The sequence below is a fragment of the Engystomops pustulosus genome, chromosome 2 (genome assembly GCF_040894005.1).
Source record: "Engystomops pustulosus chromosome 2, aEngPut4.maternal, whole genome shotgun sequence".
NCBI lineage: Eukaryota > Metazoa > Chordata > Amphibia > Anura > Leptodactylidae > Engystomops > Engystomops pustulosus.
In genome coordinates, this window is record NC_092412.1 from 50,488,128 (window position 1) to 50,506,437 (window position 18,310).

The 18,310-nt window shown below is 38.0% G+C and overlaps 1 protein-coding gene across 4 annotated transcripts in view; it reads right to left on the reverse strand.

Moving 5' to 3' along the window:
- Positions 1–401: 401 nt before the first annotated feature.
- The window catches only part of ASIC1 (acid sensing ion channel subunit 1), a 167,018-nt gene continuing 149,109 nt past the window's right edge, over positions 402–18,310 (reverse strand). For 3 of the 4 annotated variants that reach the window (XM_072134562.1, XM_072134561.1, XM_072134564.1), the window contains 4 exons: positions 17,449–17,540; positions 6,994–7,073; positions 6,795–6,899; positions 402–5,268 (listed from right to left, as the gene is read on the reverse strand). In XM_072134562.1, coding sequence (XP_071990663.1) covers positions 5,164–5,268; positions 6,795–6,899; positions 6,994–7,073; positions 17,449–17,540 — 382 coding nt within the window. In that variant the 3' untranslated portion in view covers positions 402–5,163. The remainder of the gene's footprint in view (positions 5,269–6,794; positions 6,900–6,993; positions 7,074–17,448; positions 17,541–18,310) is intronic. The other variant, XM_072134563.1, reaches the window with a different exon arrangement.

Genomic DNA, 18,310 nt, shown 5'->3' on the forward strand with positions numbered 1-18,310 from the left:
AACAAAAATAAGCTCCGGCACCAGCTCACCCTGAGCTGGTGCCCGGTATTTCCATCAGAAACCTGCCACTACAAGTGGTAGGTTTCCTTTAAATTACCTAATATACTGCCCCCCACACTTGCTCACACTTTACAAAAAACATGAGGTAAAGTGGGCAACCCCTTTAAATCTTCAGTGGTAGGCAAATTATTTGAGCATATACTTTTTCATACATCTTTTATTTTCTTTGATGCACCAATTCATGTTCTCTGAAGAGAATTGCCTTTTATAACTTTGAAAATAGAGTAGAAAATGGCATCTCTAATATGAGTGGAGAGATAATGGCATCTCTGAAAGTATATCTGTTACATTTAAATACTAATGTTCGGGATTTAGAAAAAGGAGCATAGAACAAAAAGAAATCCACACTCAGACATTTTCCATAGTAATCATTCTTTATATCATTTCTGAGGAGTATACATTGCTTTGCCATTTTGTGCTCTGTATGTAATATACATATACCTGTGTAGTTAACATTCTCCACAGGGAAACACGGAACAGCGGCCCCTTATCCCATCCCAAGATTATATACACTGAATTTTATACATATATATACATATACACTGATTTTATCTATTCATATATTTATAGATGATGGAAAAATATAAAAAAGAATTATAAAATAATGAACTAAAAACAGACTCCTCTTTAAATTACCCCAAATGACACACTCTCACATGCATAAACACATACTTTTATCTCATTTACACGTTTTTTTTTTTACATTTTTTTTCTTCAGAAATTGTATACGTTAGGCCACGCGGAAAAGAAGAAAAAAAACAAAAATCAAACAAAACTTTAACGGCTATTCCTGTACTGTTATACTGAATGTTAACAGGATGAATGTAAGTGTATGGGCACAGGCTGTATGTATGATGGTTTACTGTACGATGTACGACGCTCCTATGTACCATGTGTTTTTAGTTATTAGCCTTTTTAAGGTACTTGACCAATTTCCTTAATCCTGTCCTGGTTTAGTGAGAGGTAGAAAAAACAAGTTGCCTACATGGGTGAATTTAGTTTTTTTGTTATATGTTGGCATGGCCTAAGCATTGCTGAGAGATGGATGATTAGGGCAACTCTAGTAGTTGGAGCCTTTGGTAAAAGACATAGGATGTTGAAGATCTAAGAGCCATGTGGAGAGTAGGTGTTGCTTTAGGTATTATGACCAAATGTATCTTCTACTATACTAGACTGCACATGTTTACTCACTGAATGGTTGGTTGGTAACAATGACCTCATTAAAAATTAATAACAAGATTAATATAAAATATTTAATGCTTGTCTCTGTCTTCATGTGTCGTGGTTGTCTACATGCCAATAATAGGTCTAAGGTGCGCAATGAGAGTTTACTCATTACTCATTAAATCTTTAGGTGGGCCAAACATAAGACAAAAGATGGAGGAACCCACTATGGCGGGCCATCCATATAATGTGTATTAGTCCTGATTCTTTCTTGATTGCAAATTTCAAATATTTCAAACTAAAATTGTTGATCTTTTAACCTCTGCTCTTTGCCCCAACATTAACTGGACCTCCTTATGCTTCTACAGAATACAATACCCCTTTAGTGGCACCCACCAAGAGTGCCCCAGACCTTAGGTGAGTTGAGCCTCTTGTCTCAGGCAGCAAATCCAAGAAGGTGGGAGTTTCTAATCAGTGGCACAGTTACTTGTTACAAAGCAGGACCTGACAATAAAAATAACTTCTTTTCACATTCAATGTCAGCATGGGTATGAGATACTGCATAGAGAAACCACCTTAAAAACCCAACATTATATATTACTATTGAATGGGGTGAAAGGAGGTTCTCTTTGATAGTTTGTCTCAGGCAGCAGAGAGTTTACGTTCAACCCTGGTCCCCCCATATAGTTCTTGTCCCATTCCTGTAGCCCCACTTATAATAATATCCCCCTTCAATATCCTTCCCCACTTATAATATATACCATAGTTTTCTGTAGCCCTCCCTTCTTACAACGCCCCTTTTCTTTAGCCCCTTCCACTTATGATATCCCCTATTTATAATGCTCCCATTTGTGTAATCCCTCCAGACTGTTTAGGGCAGTACATGGAACCACATAGTTTTATAATACTGAGATGTAACATAGCTAAAGACAAACTTGTATAAAGCTTTAGCACTTCGGGGTATGGGTTTCCAGTTAAATTCACCTTCATTGCAGTATATTCAGCAAGAGTAAAAACATGAACTTTGTTAATTTTTTTTACTCCTGATGAATGTGCTGTGCTAAAGGAGAATTTTTCTGGAATTCCAGGTGTTGAAGTGCTGTGTTTGTGTTTGAGTGCCCATGCCTTTAGGGATACCATGCACCTACCGGGTGGTGAGCAGGTGTCTGGGCATTATTACTTCAGATGTAACATAGTTCTTACTTCTCAAATACTTATGCATAAAATACTTACAAATACTTATGCATACTTCATATGCATAAGGAGGTACAAACCAGTGCAAACTATTGGTGCCATGGTCCAGATCAACACAAATTTGAATCCATGTATTTGCAATGGTCCATTGTTGTTGATTGTGTTTCCCTAAATTTACACAGCAAGCTTGATGCCCACCTTTACCTGAGGACCTCTGCTATTCCTATTAATGGATATGAGCAATCCAGGATAAACGTTAAGTGATCTCATTGATTTCTATACTGGTCTTGAATGCATTTTATGGTTTACATTTAATATACAATTGAAGACATGGCACCAGACAAGGCTCAGACAACCTCTCTTTTTCCAATGGATAGTCATACAGTGATAGATTAGTTTTCTTACTTTGCACTTAATATATTTTTCATCATGTGATGTGTGATATGATCAGCAATATATATATAGGATAAATGTATATATTGATGTGTCAGGATTGTTTGCTTTTTCAATGTATATGGTGTCAGGAGGTACCAGGGATGATAATGATATAAATAAAGGCAAATAGAAGATTCCTGGTCACAGGAGAAGTTCTAGGCTTCCCAAGGATCATTTTTGAGTCCACTGAGCATCAGCAGTCGAAAGCTGTAGACGCTGGTCTGTGTATCACATACTTCCAGCGAGTTCAGCGTCTCTTCACATTATGGTCACAGTGATCAGTCCTCCAAGGTCAGATATTTAGTTCAGCTTTCTGGGAGTTCATACAATCTGGTCTCCAGCAAGGTGCACAATGACTTCTCATACAATCAATGTGACCGAGGATAGTAAACACATAGAAAGGTATGATGTCTCCCATCTTTAAGTGTCTTTTAAAATAACAAAGTAGTAATTTTTAATTTTTTTTTTCGTAGCACCCCAAGGTCAGGCTCAAAGGCCACCATATACAACAATCATCTGCTTGTTCCATGGATTGGGAGAACTGGATATGATTCATTTCTAAAAATAAAACAACATTTCCTTTCTCCAATCTTATTGTGTGTTCTAAATGCTCTTGGATTGCCCTAACTGGAAAGGTCACATTCATAGGAATCCTACAGATTCTATTAAAAGTGAACCTCAAGATCACATCCACAAAATAGAGAATGAGGAGAAAGAGAGCAAGTCAAGAGAGGATAAGAAAATCTCATATAACCGGAAAGAGCACTGAATATCTAAATAACAGGAGCCACCGATGCCAGTCAAGTAAGCGGAGATAGTATCCATGGTAATAAAGTAGTAGGTATTGAAATCCGTGGAGACATTCTAATATTTACCAGCTCTGGCTATCTCTCTGGACAGAAATAAAATCTACACTTCACTTATATATATATTACTTTATAAAGATCATTTTAGCCTCAAAATAACATTTCAAATAAGCAACATTGATCTAATTTGATTTTATAACAATAATATGGTTAATTCTGTGAATAAAATTAAGACTTGGTCTAATATTATTAAAATGGTGCTGGGTCTAATGTTATCAAGTGCCCATAGATATTAGCAGAACAATCTTTTCAAACTCTCCCATTGAGTTGTAGTACGAAGGGAGAAAATTACTGACATGGACCTATGATGGTGGCATATCAAGGGAGACAAAAGAATAGTAGAGGATGAGATTCAGCATGTCTGATCCTTCCTTCCATTATCTATTGGATAGTGTCGGTATGCCTCATAGTTGGGGCGTTCACCCAAAAATTTTAGGATTTGGCAAAACTTTCTCTCATGTGTATGGAGGCTCTTCATAAGTGCACATCATATAGTACAAATGTCTCCTTCCGATGTCTACAAATCAGTTGTAGACGTTGGAAGTATCTTCTCTTGAGTATGAAGGGCCTTTAAGCAACGTTATGCATCCGGTAGAGGAAAAGTAAATACTACCTATTAAGACGGCTGTATCATTTCCCATCTACTGCCCTCATGCCCATTCTTTCATAAAAAAAAATAAAGTGGGCTTTGACTTTTGCGATGCACTATTATAAGTTATTTATAACACACTAGAATGCCGACTACCTGGGTCTTTTCCCAGTTTACAGTAAAGTACACAAAAAACTTTTAAGATGAAATTGACATTTTTGCTCTTCCAAACCAAGAAATGAATTCCATGTTTGACATGATTGTTCCAGCTTGATCTCTCAAGGTCATTGATCGATCCAAAGTTTTATTAATACTCCTTTTCTCTGGACCTCAGTTGGATTAAGCTTTCAATATGGCATCCTGTATTATCATATGTGGAAACCTATTGAGTTTTTTGCAACTCATGTGTCATCTGACTTCATCTTTATTTCCATTGGAGGACTAAGTGCCAGTTTTTTGGCTGATGTTTTAGTGGTCTTCTTCATTACGAGAAGTTACTGATTGTTAGTTGTTGGTTTATATTGTTGGAAAACGCCTGACTTTTTATTACTGGATTCATATAGGTATTGGGGGGGTCGTATATTCCTCACAATATCTCTGCCGTTATTAATAAAACTTGATTTCTTTGCCACAGACATGAAGAGGTTGACGTGATTGCTCATTCATTCGCGTACTGCTTATTAGACCAAGTTCTCTTACACAGAACAGATTCACACTTCTTTAAAGTTAAGTTGATGCCATTTTTGGTTATGTAGATTTTCGTCCAGACTCTTGTGCTCTCTTCTCCACTTCTCAATAAACTCTTGCTACTTTCAGATGATGATTTTGCTCTTTTGGCTGTTTCAGGACATAATCTCAGCATGTGAAGTCTTCAAATGCTCCACGTACCGCATGATGGGGGAGAATGTTAGCTGTATAGCTCATACCTGCTGGGTGCCCTCTTACTCCCTCACATGGAGCCTGTAATGAGAACAAAGCACGATTGAGAAAACGTGAGAAATATTAGTAAAAATGGAATTTATATAACAATGTTACAGCTGTCATATAATAGCTTTCTGGAAACACTGTGAACATATCTTCATCCCCAGCAACCAAAGACCTTTCCTGAACTTTTGTACCAGTTAGTTGTGTGCCAATGCAGTAAGTTAATGAGCAAGACAAGTAAAACCATACAGAATTGTGAATATAGGATAACATGGGAGCATTTGTTTGGAAATGACTAAAAACAACTAACAGCCAGTTTACATCTACGTTAGATTTTCAATTATTTCCTTCAGCCAAAACTAGTTGTGGCAGAACACACAAAACCGATGTGATGTCTTTCTCTGGTTCCCCCACGTCCCCATAGAGAATAGTGTGCACATTGCCAAAGAGTTTTTATAGTGAATCTGGCTTTTTCTGAACCAATGACCCTTGGTCACAAAAGATTTTAACGCAGTTCGAAATAACAGAATAAAAACTAGATGACTGAATTAGTATACTTTAAAATCACATTAAAATAGGCCCAAAAGTAGGTAAAATCTTTATATGGTGTAAGTCATCGGTGTATATGTTTCATTAAAGAGTGGGGCATTTCCTATTCTGAAAATCAGTAAAGATGCCAAATGGATACAACCCATCCTTGAAAAAACGTCCAAGGGTCCACTCAGTTGAGTGAATATAGTCTAAGGCTTACAGAAACCAAATATATAAACTGAATATATGTACGTATGTGTTTGTGTATATGTCCGCTAAAGGAATCTTCACCATCATGTTTACATTCACCATATTTTGACTCAGGAAACGTCATAGACTCGGTTTTGAGCCAAACTCTTAACCCCTCGGTTTCAAAAATACAATTATTAACCACCGTATACAGGAGCCTTTGTCTGCTGCTGCTGTGGTAGTTGGAAGCTGAGCAGTTATTGGTTGCTATTCTGCTACAGGTCATTAATATGAGCTCTGAGTTTTGATTGGTTACTATAGGTAATGAGTATAAGACACTTATGTGTGAGGTAATATGGATAGGACTACAGAGATAGTGGGAGATTGATCAGAAGTGTCTGAGGTAAAACTGTTCCAGTTGCCCATGAAAACCAGAGATCAGCTGTAATTTTATAAATAGCTGTGGCAAAATGAAACTTGAGCTCTGATTGCCATGTCAGAGACAGAGACAGTCAGAGAAAACTGGAGTCAGAGCCAAACAGAGATAGTCATAGACATACAGACACAGTCGTAGAAGGAGACAGTCGGAGAAAGTCAGAGACAGAAGTGGTCAGAGACAGTCAGGGACACTCAGAGACAGAAACGGTCAGAGGTTGAGATGGTCAGAGATGACCAGAGATAGTCAAAAACTGACAGAGAGAAAAATACATACATATAAAATATTTTTTGTTAACCCATTATATTTTGTTATAGCTAAGAGCAGTTATTTACTATCCCAGGCAACACTTGGAGGTAGTATATAATAAATAACAGTTTATATTATTGACTACTATACAACTTACGTGACGCTTTACATCGTCCATACTTAGTGTTGCTCCTTTGTCATTGTTATTACGTTTGGAATCCTTACCGCATTTCGCACCTCCGCAGAGCTTGTATCTCAATACCTCAAGGAATAAAAAAAAGATCCATTCTATTAATTACATGGGACTAACATGCAAGATCCAGCTTAAGTTTTTTATTAAACCGCCTGCTACCTACCTCATACACATAGTCGAAGAGCTCGAGAACTGTGAGGATACTGGCTCCAATAAATAATCCCATCTGTCCCCCAATGTCCCCTATAGCAAAAAAATAAAATTTATAGCAACGATAAGACAGGAGAAAAGAGACTTAAAGAAACTATTCTCATCTGGGCATTCACATTTAATTTAATTATCTTCCATATATATATATTTCTACAATTTCTACAAATCTTTGGTTATAAGGTTAGAAAAAGTGATGAAGTGATGACAGGATAATAACAGTGGACAGGAAAATATAGCAGCCAAGAATAAAATCCAAGGCACATCAACAGATGATGTCTGACATAACTGTCCACAGGACCACAGGTTGTCTGAGGGGTCTAACACATTGGTTTGCACCTGTTTTATACTTTTTATTGTTTTTTATAACATTAAAGAGAAAAGAAAGATGTAACTTTTATTTGATAAAACAATTTGTACTAGGGAAGACTTGATTTAACATCTTAAGCATGGCTTATTTTTTTTGCCTTCAGGACAGAGCACCTTTTTCATTTTTCCATGTTCAAATTCCAGAAGACATAACTTTTTTTTAGATCTGGCAAAGGCATATGAGGGCTTGTTTTTTGCAGTAAGAGTTGTGTTTTACAACAACCTAATTTTTAGGTTAAAATAGCAGACTCCTAAAAGTGTGTAAACCCTTTTCTGTGGGAAAAAAGAATAAAACAGCTATATCACATGTCTGTTCGATCGTATTTTGGCACAGCACAGCAGATATCGGGGGGCGGGCCATTGGACGATGCAACTGATTCGGACTGAGCGTGGGATTTAAGGTTCAAATTGTGTCGCAAAACAATGCACTTATATGCACCAGGAAGAAGAAGGTGAACTCCGTCGGACCTGATTTTTATAATTTAATTTTTAAAAAAACATTATTTTAACTTTTTTTAATACTGTTCCACTAAGGGATTTACACATGGGATACCATTATCCCTTATACAATGCATTGCAGTTTTGTTCAGACCTCAAGACCTAAGTTATTTTAGGAGAGAACACCAGGCATCATGGGAAGTGAGGGCATCTTATAATTGACTGAACTTTAGCACAGGTAGAGTTTAGTTTCCACCCACTTCACTACCTTTGAGGAAAATTCCTGACAAGTAGCTACACAACAGAAATCGACTCTGGAAAGAAACAGGTGAGGAGCATGTTTTAATAGGGGGAATCAAATATGACAATTTGGTCAAAATCACAAAGAAATCACCCACCAGGCCAAAAAAACTAAAATAAAGCTGTCCTCAAGGTTACAATGGAATTATAAAAATTTTTTTTATTGTATGCACAGCAGCGATCCATTCTGGGGAACAGAGCACCCAGATGAAACATCAATATGACTTTTTAAAGGGTAACTGTAAAGTTATAGGGAAAACAGTGATAAACCGGCACACACGATAGCCTTCACATGGGTACGATGCCAATATTTTCCTCTTTTATTAGTTAAAACGCCATATACATGAGGATACAGGTAGGTTGACGCGTTTCGACGGATAACCGTCTTAATCTTAACCTGTCTACTAACATACCACGCTCACCTTTAAAGCTGATCAGCTGGGTGGGTCAAGGTAGGGAACGCCCTCCTTGTTGCTTGGTCACCTGAGCCGGGCCGCGCCTCCCCGATCACATGACCTCCTCTCACTCGGTCACATGACCGGGAGCGAAGTCCGGAACAAAGTGACAAAGGTGAGTGTGGAATTAAAAACAACAACTGTGTGAATAAAATATGTCAAAGGCCATTGTAATGACATTGTACAACAATATTGTGTGTTGGCTTAGACATAAGTTACCGTACAAAGGAACTGAATAACCATAATCTAGTGAATTACGAATTGCACATAGACATGTGTAAACAGATGTTCCGGAATATTAAATATAAATATTAATATTTCAAAAATCGTGAAAAAGAGCGAGAGAAATAAAGTGCCAAACATTATCAAAAAAGCAGCACTGCCTCAGGAATTAAGCACAAATACATTTTGTAGCACATCGGTCAATACTAAGGAATCGTTGAAAATCACACCATATATAATTAATATGCAAAATATGCAGACCACCATGAGGCCGCCCACATGGGTAGGAGAGGAGAGAGAGGGATATACAAAGGGAGAGGGGGGAAACAATATATATACATCTTAATGATACAAATATATGTATGAAATAAACTTCCTCTTAATACGTTAATATGATGTCCTGTCTCTTGTTCATACCTTGTGGTGCTCTGCTTTCCATTACAAAAATCCAATAACTCTCCCTATTCAATAACTTTCTTTTCATATTGCCCCCCCTAATTGGATGTGTCACCTTCTCAAACCCAGTCCATGTAAAATAACATGCAGATTTGCCATGTATCTCTCTGAAGTGTCTCGACGCTGCAGAAATGCCTACTGACTCATTGGTGATATCCGATAAGTGACGACGGATCCTAATTTTCAGAGGACCTGTGGTATGACCTATATATTGTACATTGCACTTAGTGCATTTAATCGAGTAAATAGCATTACTAGTATTGCAGTTGAGATATGACTGAATAGGATAACTCCTGTTAGTGGTACAGGATGTTATACTCGAATCTACTGTAATATAACTACATGCTTTGCACTGTGTGTGGCCACACCTATAACAGCCTTTGGTGTTTAGCCAAGTCGTGTTGATTTTTTGACTTTTAAACAGACTGGGTGAGAGTGCACTCCCCAACGTGGGAGCTCTTTTCGCCACACATTTAATGCCATTATTTAACAAAGTGTATAAAGTGGAATCTTGTAGTAGGATCGGGACATATTTTTGGACGATTTTTGTGATTTCTTTAAATTGCCTGCTGTATGTTGTGGTAAATATTATGGAAGTTTTTGATTCCTGTGTTGCAGAACTCACCCCTCTTTCTCTATGTTTCGATTTGTCAATTAATAGATCTTGTTGCTTCAAATTGCATGCCCTACTTGACGCTTTGTCGACTACTGATTTGTGATATCCTCTCCGATTAAGTCTGACTTTAAGGTTCATTTTCTCCTTTTCATAGACATCGTCATCGGAGCAGTTCCTCCTAAGACGTATTAGCTCCCCATATGGTATATTTTGTGTAACATGGGGGGGATGACATGAGGATGCTAGTAGGGTGCTGTTTCTTGCCATTTCTTTCCTGTAAGGTACACTCTTAACCCTATTGTTCTCTCCTATTAAGGTAACATCCAAAAATGGGATTGAGTTCCCTCCAAACATGGACGTAAATTTTAAGTTCATTGGATTATCATTGAGATAATTTACAAACTCTGTAAACATAATTTCTGACCCCCTCCACACCCACACCAGGTCGTCTATGTACCGACCAAACCATACTATAGACGCCCGGTGTGGGTTGGAGGGTGAGAAAATGTAAGTCTCCTCCCATTGTGACATATATATGTTAGCAAGGGAGGGGGAGAATTTGGCCCCCATCGGGGCCCCCTCCACTTGCAAGTAATATGTGCCGTCGAAGTAGAAAAAATTATTATGGAGTAAAAATCCAGTGGTGAGAATTATGTATTCTTTTAGAACGGTGCTGTATGTACTATACCTATCCAGGTGTCTTCGTAAGAAAAGAAGACCTAATTCATGCGGTATAGAAGAATACAGAGCGGTGACGTCGCATGACACCCATTTAAATTCCTCTTGCCATTCGAAATCTTTCATAACTTGTAACAAATGCTTTGTGTCACGTAAGAACGATGGAGTAACTCTAGTAATAGGCTGGAGGAAGTGATCCAGCCATTCACCCAGTCTTTCACCCCCCCCCCCTATCCCAGCCACAATAGGTCTTAAAGGTGGTGGGAAACAATTCTTGTGAACTTTGGGGAGTGAATGAAAGACTGGAGTGATAGGATCTGCCACGTAAAGAAAGTCTTTCTCTCTCTGTGTGATGATGCCAAGTGTAACCCCCTCATCAAGTATTTTTAATAAGCGTTTTTGAACTAAACTGGTGGGATTAGACTCTAAGGTGCGATAAGTGTTTTTATCCCTCAGCATATTTTCATTAAGGATCTTATAGAGGGCGGCATCCATCACTACTATGGCTCCCCCTTTGTCCGCAGACCTAATAATTAAATCTGAATCCTCTTTAAGTTGTTTAAGGGCCTCCCTTTCACCCTTAGATAGGTTCTGATGTGTTTGATGTAAATCCTTTTCTTTCACTTTTTTATGTAGTGCTACTAATTCTTTTTCAACTATGTCTTGAAAATGGTCTAGGGCAGGGACCCGTGAATTAATAGGGTAGAAATCCACGTTGGTGGTATGAAATTCACAATTGACCCAATCATTGACTTCACACTGTTCACATTCTAATGACCTGAGTGTCAATACATTTTCCTGCTCTTGGAAATTGCTTATCATGACATCTGATCTCATAAGGTCTGCTATATATTCATTATGTTTGTTGGTAGGAGTTGTAGGACTCTCACTTATGTCTCCTGTACTCATGTTTGATATAGCCACGTCATTAAAATGTTTCTTTACTGTGATATTACGTGCTAATTTATTAATGTCCAGTAATGTATTAAATAGGTTAAAGTCCACTGTAGGGGAAAACTTAAGACCTTTGGCTAATATTTTTAGTTGGTTATCAGACAAATTTCTACTAGAGAGATTTATAACAGATTCTGTTAAGTGTCCTTCTTGGCCCGAGTTTTCACTCCCATGTTTCTTATGTTTACGTCCTGACCGTCTGATCCGTTTTTTGACGGTTTGTTGGATGGTCTTTGATTCTCTCCTGGCTTGGATTTATTCGTGGTGTCTTTGTTTTTTCGTCTTGCTCCATTCCGCTCGTCTTCCGTTTGAGAAGACATTTGATTTGAGGACAAACTGTCTCTAGATTCTTCTGTTTCCGAGAAGCTAACTCGGGAATTATAATATCTCTTTCTGCCCCTTTTGTTTCGCTTTTTCAAGATAGATTTAGGCGTGCTTGTGTTGGCATATGAGCCCTGCTCTCGTCGTTTCCACACATAGACTTCGTTGTTGCGATAATCAATAACGTCACGCTCAAATTTCTTTCTTTTAATAGCAGTAATATTATCTTCCATCGCTTTGATTTTCTCAGCAATGTAAAGTTATAGTTATTTTACCAAATTATTATATGTAATTCACCCTCTGAAAACAAACAGAACGATGCTCGTTCTTTTCTTTCCAAAGTTATGTCATTTTCTGTTCTGAAAACGTTTGACAAAAATTTTTCTCACCGGAGGTGAAGTGGGCGGAGACTAATATCTCTCAGTCTATGTCCTAAGGCTGAGGCCAGTTGGCTTGCCCACAGATCCCATTATGCCTTGTGTTTTCTCGCAAAGTAATTTAGCATTAAATCCATATAGTTTCCCACAAGTAAATCCACTGGACACTGCACCGTGCACATACAGGGGGGCATTTTTATCAGGACCTCTGAGCCACTTCAGCTTATTGCTAGCACTTGCGACTATTTTGCCCTCTCCGGCACCTTCAAGTGAGTGGGGCATGAAGAGGCGTGAGGGGGGGGGGGCGTCCGGCCGCCGGTTTGCAAGTCGGCGGTTGCGTTTATTTCTATGCCAGGCCCTGCAGCGGGCCTATGATAAATATGCCCCAGGATGTATATGAAGACTAGCCTGGCAGCTTCAATCACATGGAGGAGCAGGGGACATGTAATAAGTGGTAGAAATAATTACTACATGAAGTCTATGCCTATGCTGTGTGAGCACTAGGGGTTAATAGCTTATCTGCACAGAGCTATTACTGCCGATGACAAGGTGGGGTAAGGGAGCAGCAGGAGATGCAAAAAGAGACAGAGAAAGTTCTGTAGAATCACAAACTGGGATGGAGGGATTGATAGGGAATAGGGAAGATCTTGTAGCTCACTATTCTGTGCAGGAGACATCTGTAACCACTGTCTTGGAACACATCCAACTCTGCTACATACATAGAGAGAGTTCTGTCACATGACCTCCTCCTCTGCGAGCAGGGAGAAGCAGCTCCTCCCCTCCCATGAAACCAACTCAAACACAAAGTATAAAGAAAGTATGGACTCCAGGGTTTGTCAGTACATGGAGAGGAAGCAGCTATTGCAGCACTGATATAATCTGTGGAGCAGGAAACTGCTGAATATAGGTAACAAAGATAATAGGCAAAGTTGTTTTACATCCCAAGAGCTATTGATTTGTGGGAAATAAAACCTTTACAGTTACTCTTTAAGGAAAAAGTTCTCCATAGCTCATGTACCCAGGGATTGCATTCTAAGAAAGTCATGTTCCCTGTCACACCAAACTGCTTTATCTGCTGAATGAAGTTCCCTAGTCACAAAAGGAATATCATTTAACACATTGCAAAACTCCAGAGGTACAATGACAAGTCCAAGAGATGATGGCTGCTTCCTAAACAAGAGTATAGCAAAAGATAGCGGCATATTGACTGAAAGGAAAAGAGGGGTAAGTTAGAGGAACTGCCGCAGATCAGTAAAGGTTCCATCAAAGGTGTTTGTATGTAGATTCTTAAATTTCTCTTCATTTTAAATTGTTTCATCATTAAAAAGTAAAAAAAATACTAAATGTAATAACTGAAAATGCAACACTTTTTCTTAAAAATAAAGATAGCATAGTAGTATAATACAAATGTTACAAAACATTATTTTATGACAATCCATACATTCCCCACCCCTTACCCCATGCTGGGTATTTTGCAAATGATGAAGAGAGAAGGAAAAAAAACTCCTAAGCCAAACTTACTTTCCATTGTTCCCATATACAGTTTATCATGTTTCCCTCCCTATATCATCTCTCATAGGCTCTTTCATATGCCTTAATTCTTTCTACTTAACCATTCCCTTACCTCTGGAGCCTTGGTAACTTTCAAATGTTTGACAAGAATCAGCCTAGCAATAAAATTAAGTTTTAGAATCAACTCCTTTTTTCCTTGGAGCTTTATCCCAATATCCCTATAACTGCAGTACAAGATAAAGAAAACCCAAAGTTCCCTTCTAATAAATCAATCACCCCTTGCCAGTATTTGTCAATCATGGGACATGCCCATAAAATATGGAATACATCTGCAGTAGGTATCTGCCATCTATAACAACATGAATTATCTTAAAAACCCATCTTAAACATTAAATCTGGTGAAAAATAAATTCTATATAAAATTTTTAGTTGTGTGATTTAAATTAATGGTGGAGATACACACATTATTGTATATTTGTATATAGTTCTTCTTCAATCAGCCCAACGTCTTTCACCCGTTTCAGCTGACTGACAACTGACATGTGTAATATCTTGATCTAAAATATTCCTAAAAAATAATATATTGGTGCTTAATTTTTTTGGGTGCAAACACCATCTCAAATATAAATCTACAATTAGAGAATTCCTCCACCTATTCCCTATTCTTACTTATGGATTGCATGACCTTATCTAAATAAATCCTTAATAGACAGTATCGCACGTCTCTCCCATATTTCACAAGTTGGCAACACCCCATCCACCCCAATGTGTACGAGTAGTTTAATCCCCACGTATATCTTCCATTTTATACAGTTCTGGGATATTGATATTCCTTCATAATGGTGTAAATTTGAAGGCTCTTTTAACACCTAACAAATTCCTGAATTCTTTCAAGGTATTTACTAATAAATAAGTACATAAGTACATTTTTAACATTCCGTTTGTCTTATTGTCCTGACTCTACAAGGCAAAATAATGAATCATACTTAGTTCCTGTAAAATTAGACAACGCAAAAATTACAGATCTTTTATTCTCCCCAATAAATTGCATTTGTGTAGCCAGATAATGATTAAAGGAGGGAAGAGACAATCCCCCTCTTCCCCCCATCTCACATTAGAACCTCCTGTTTAATGTACACGTTTTTCCCACAAATCAATTTATAAGGCTCGAATATAACCAAACCAATTTTTTTATCTATCAACATGGACAATTACATAAAACATACAATAACTGGGGCAAGATTATACTTCTAACCAATACTACTCTCTAATGGAAGATTAGACCTGCTGCTAGCTTTTAACTTAATCTTTTTCAACAAAGGAGTCAGGTCCAACACAGTATGCTCTACAACTCTGGGGCTGACCTTTAATCCAAAAGATTCAAAGGATTGTAACTCCTTTAAATAGACTATCTCCTGTAATGAAAAATTGCAGTTATCAAAATGAACTAAAGTAGAATTTTGTAAATTAATCTCAAGTCCAGAGCCCCAAAATGTCTGACACCTCCAAATATTTAAGTCAAAGAAAGACATTGTCTACATATAGGATGTTCTTATTTTGGCTTCCTCCAAATCTGCCCCCCACCTCCACTCCGCTATCTATTTAATTGCTCTTATCTTCAAGGCTAATGGTTTTCTAAACATCGCACATAACAATGGTTATCGGGGGACACTCTTGCCTTGTATCCCTCAACAACAGAAAGAAGGAAAATAATCACCATTCACACAAGTCTTCTGTGTGACATTGAAAAGTTCCACCCACTCCGCAAATCTTTTCCCCACCCCAAATCTTCTATACATCACCTCCCAGAGAAAGATCCACTACACTCTGTCAAATTCCTTAGAAGTGCCTATAGACAGGATGGAGCAGGTATCCCCCTGGCCAAACTGTATACTAGCAAGTAAACACCTAATGTTTGTTCTAATATACCGGCCTCAGACAAAATCACACTGATCCTCATGGATAAGAGCCGGGCCGGACGACATGACTCACTTTCAAGTGGGTTTTTATTCTTTTTATGAATTGGGGCAATTATCGCCTAAATCTCCTATAAATCTGAAGAGGGAGCCCATCTCAAGAAGGAGGCCATCTACAGGAAGCCACTGTCTCTTCCAATTCCCTAATTGTAATAAGGGAAGACAATTTATATCTGTCTTCACTTCCTAAACTAGAGAAGTCTAATCTTTCCAGATAATCCTTTATTTAATCTAAAGCGACATCCAAATCCGAAGAGTAAATATTCTGAAAAACTGTAGAAAAATATCTTTAATACCCTCTTCCTTGGAGGTGATCTCCCCAAACGTATTCTTAATAGCTAAAATTCTATTTAACTCCTGTGGTGTCTTACTTTTCTGTAATAGTCCCTTGGTAGGAAGACCACTCTCGAAATGTGCTTTCTGATCCAAAAAAAATTGCTTATGCAAGGCCTTATTAAAAAAAAAAAAATTATATTCCTCTTGAGCTTTATTGTATGTTTACGCAGAGAGGTTAGTACTGCTAATCTAAAATTCCCTCTCTCTTTTTTTTTACTTCACCTTTCAGACACTCTTCCTGCCTTACAAAATGCTTACACATATAGATAATCTCTTTATTCAATATCCCTCTAAGAAAGGAGTTCAGAGTATCCCAGAGTTCCTTCTTAATCTTATCTTCATCTATCAACAAGGACAACCAATAAGGTTACTCTATAATCATAAGCGAATGGTCTAGTGCGTTATGGTTATCATACCACATAACAAAAAAAAGTTATAATGGGCTGAAGCAGGCTTAAACTTTTCACATGCGAAGTCCAATAATTAATCAAGAAGCCGTTTTGGGAGAAATCAGAGAACTTTCTAAGATACTTCAAATGTCCTTTTAATGCAGATGTGCATGTTTTATTTTTTTCATTTAAGGTAGTCAAACATATTGTTTTCATAAGGCAGCATTTTGGAGTGTCTTTGGAGTTCTTTAGGTGTATTTTGTAGTTGTGGATTTGCAACTTTTTGACCAAAAAGTTTAAAAAAAGAGATTTGAGCCTGAGAATTCATGCACATTAGTTTGCTTCACCTGGACCAGAACCTGGACAAAGCACACAGATAGGTGGAGAAGGGGGTTCCCTCCTCCATAGGGAAATGAGTGGTCCAGCCGAAAATCAAGCACGAGTTAGGTCACATGCCTGGGTGTGATATACCTCAATGGGGGCTAGATCATGGGTGCCAATATGATTGTGTGAATGGAGCCTGAATTAGTATTCTTAGTAGTATATGTGCAAATAAGTTTTCCTGGATGGGTTAAGGAAAACCACGCCTCTTTTAGCTACCTTTTATGGCAGTTCCCCTGACATCAAGCATGACCTACAAGAAGCCTTACAACATAATGCAGGATCAAAACCAAACCAGTATATCTATTACAGAACAGAATCTCTTTTAGGTAGCTAAAAGAGGCATGGTTTATACTTATCCCATCCTGGAAAACTTATTTGCATATTTTCCCAGAATCCCATGGCTATAAGTCTCCACACGCCTACACTGTGGCCTTAATTGGCAGTCTCCAGAAGGAGAACTCTTACCTTCTGACCCTATTTTTCGTAGTCTAAGATATCTGGATATGAAAGATTAATTCAGATTTAAATTTAGCGCAAATGAGCAGATTTAGAAATGTATGCAATTATACATCCCCTTCCCCCAATGAATATGCTCTAAAACCACATTTTGGCTAATGAGATATCTTACCAAGAAGTCCAGCCACCTCGTATGCCTTCTTCTGTTCTATAGTTTCATAGTTCAGTGCTTCAAAGAAAATATCCAGAACCAGAATGTTCTCCCTGTTGGAGACAGTGAATAAAGATGTATGATAAACCTGTTGTGGGAAAGGGGTTAAAATAGTCACATCCAAAATTAAACATATGGCCTTGTGGGCCTGCGCCATAAACTTGCTGTTCCAGAGAAAAAACTGTGGCCTGAATAAACCAAATTCCCCATTTTTATTTATATGCAAATGAGCACTGATGCACCATGGGTGAGGCCATGGACATTGGTGCACCCTTCTCATGTACAGTGTAACCCCCTAGCACCTTCCATTTATGATTGATAGTGTCCTGCTCTACCTATGAAATTGGGCAAGAGAATCTTGTGGCCACTCCCACGATGCTTTACATTTCTCATATGCATATAAATAAAAATTAAGATCTCTCTGCATTCAGGTCACAGATTTTCCCAAGAGAGGCATGCTCATCATGCAGGACACTTCATCTACAAGACCATATGTTTAGTTTATATGTGACTGTAGAGCTGATAACCGTTTCTTTTAGTAGAGTGGAAAGAGAAGCAACAATAACACTACAGAAAAAAAAAAAACGGTTTTGGATGTTGCAGCAATCCAGATTCTGGGCTGTGTCCAGCCCATCAATTATCGTTCTTTAATTAAAATGCATAAAATCTATACACACTGTAATTTGTTTGAGAATTTATTTCAGAGCTATATTGAAATGTTAAGAGAATCCGCCACAGCAGGTTGCCTTTACATTATCTGAGAGTCTGTCTGCGTGCCAGCCGGAAACTTAAGCATCCAACTCGGATCTTCACAGCATTGTAC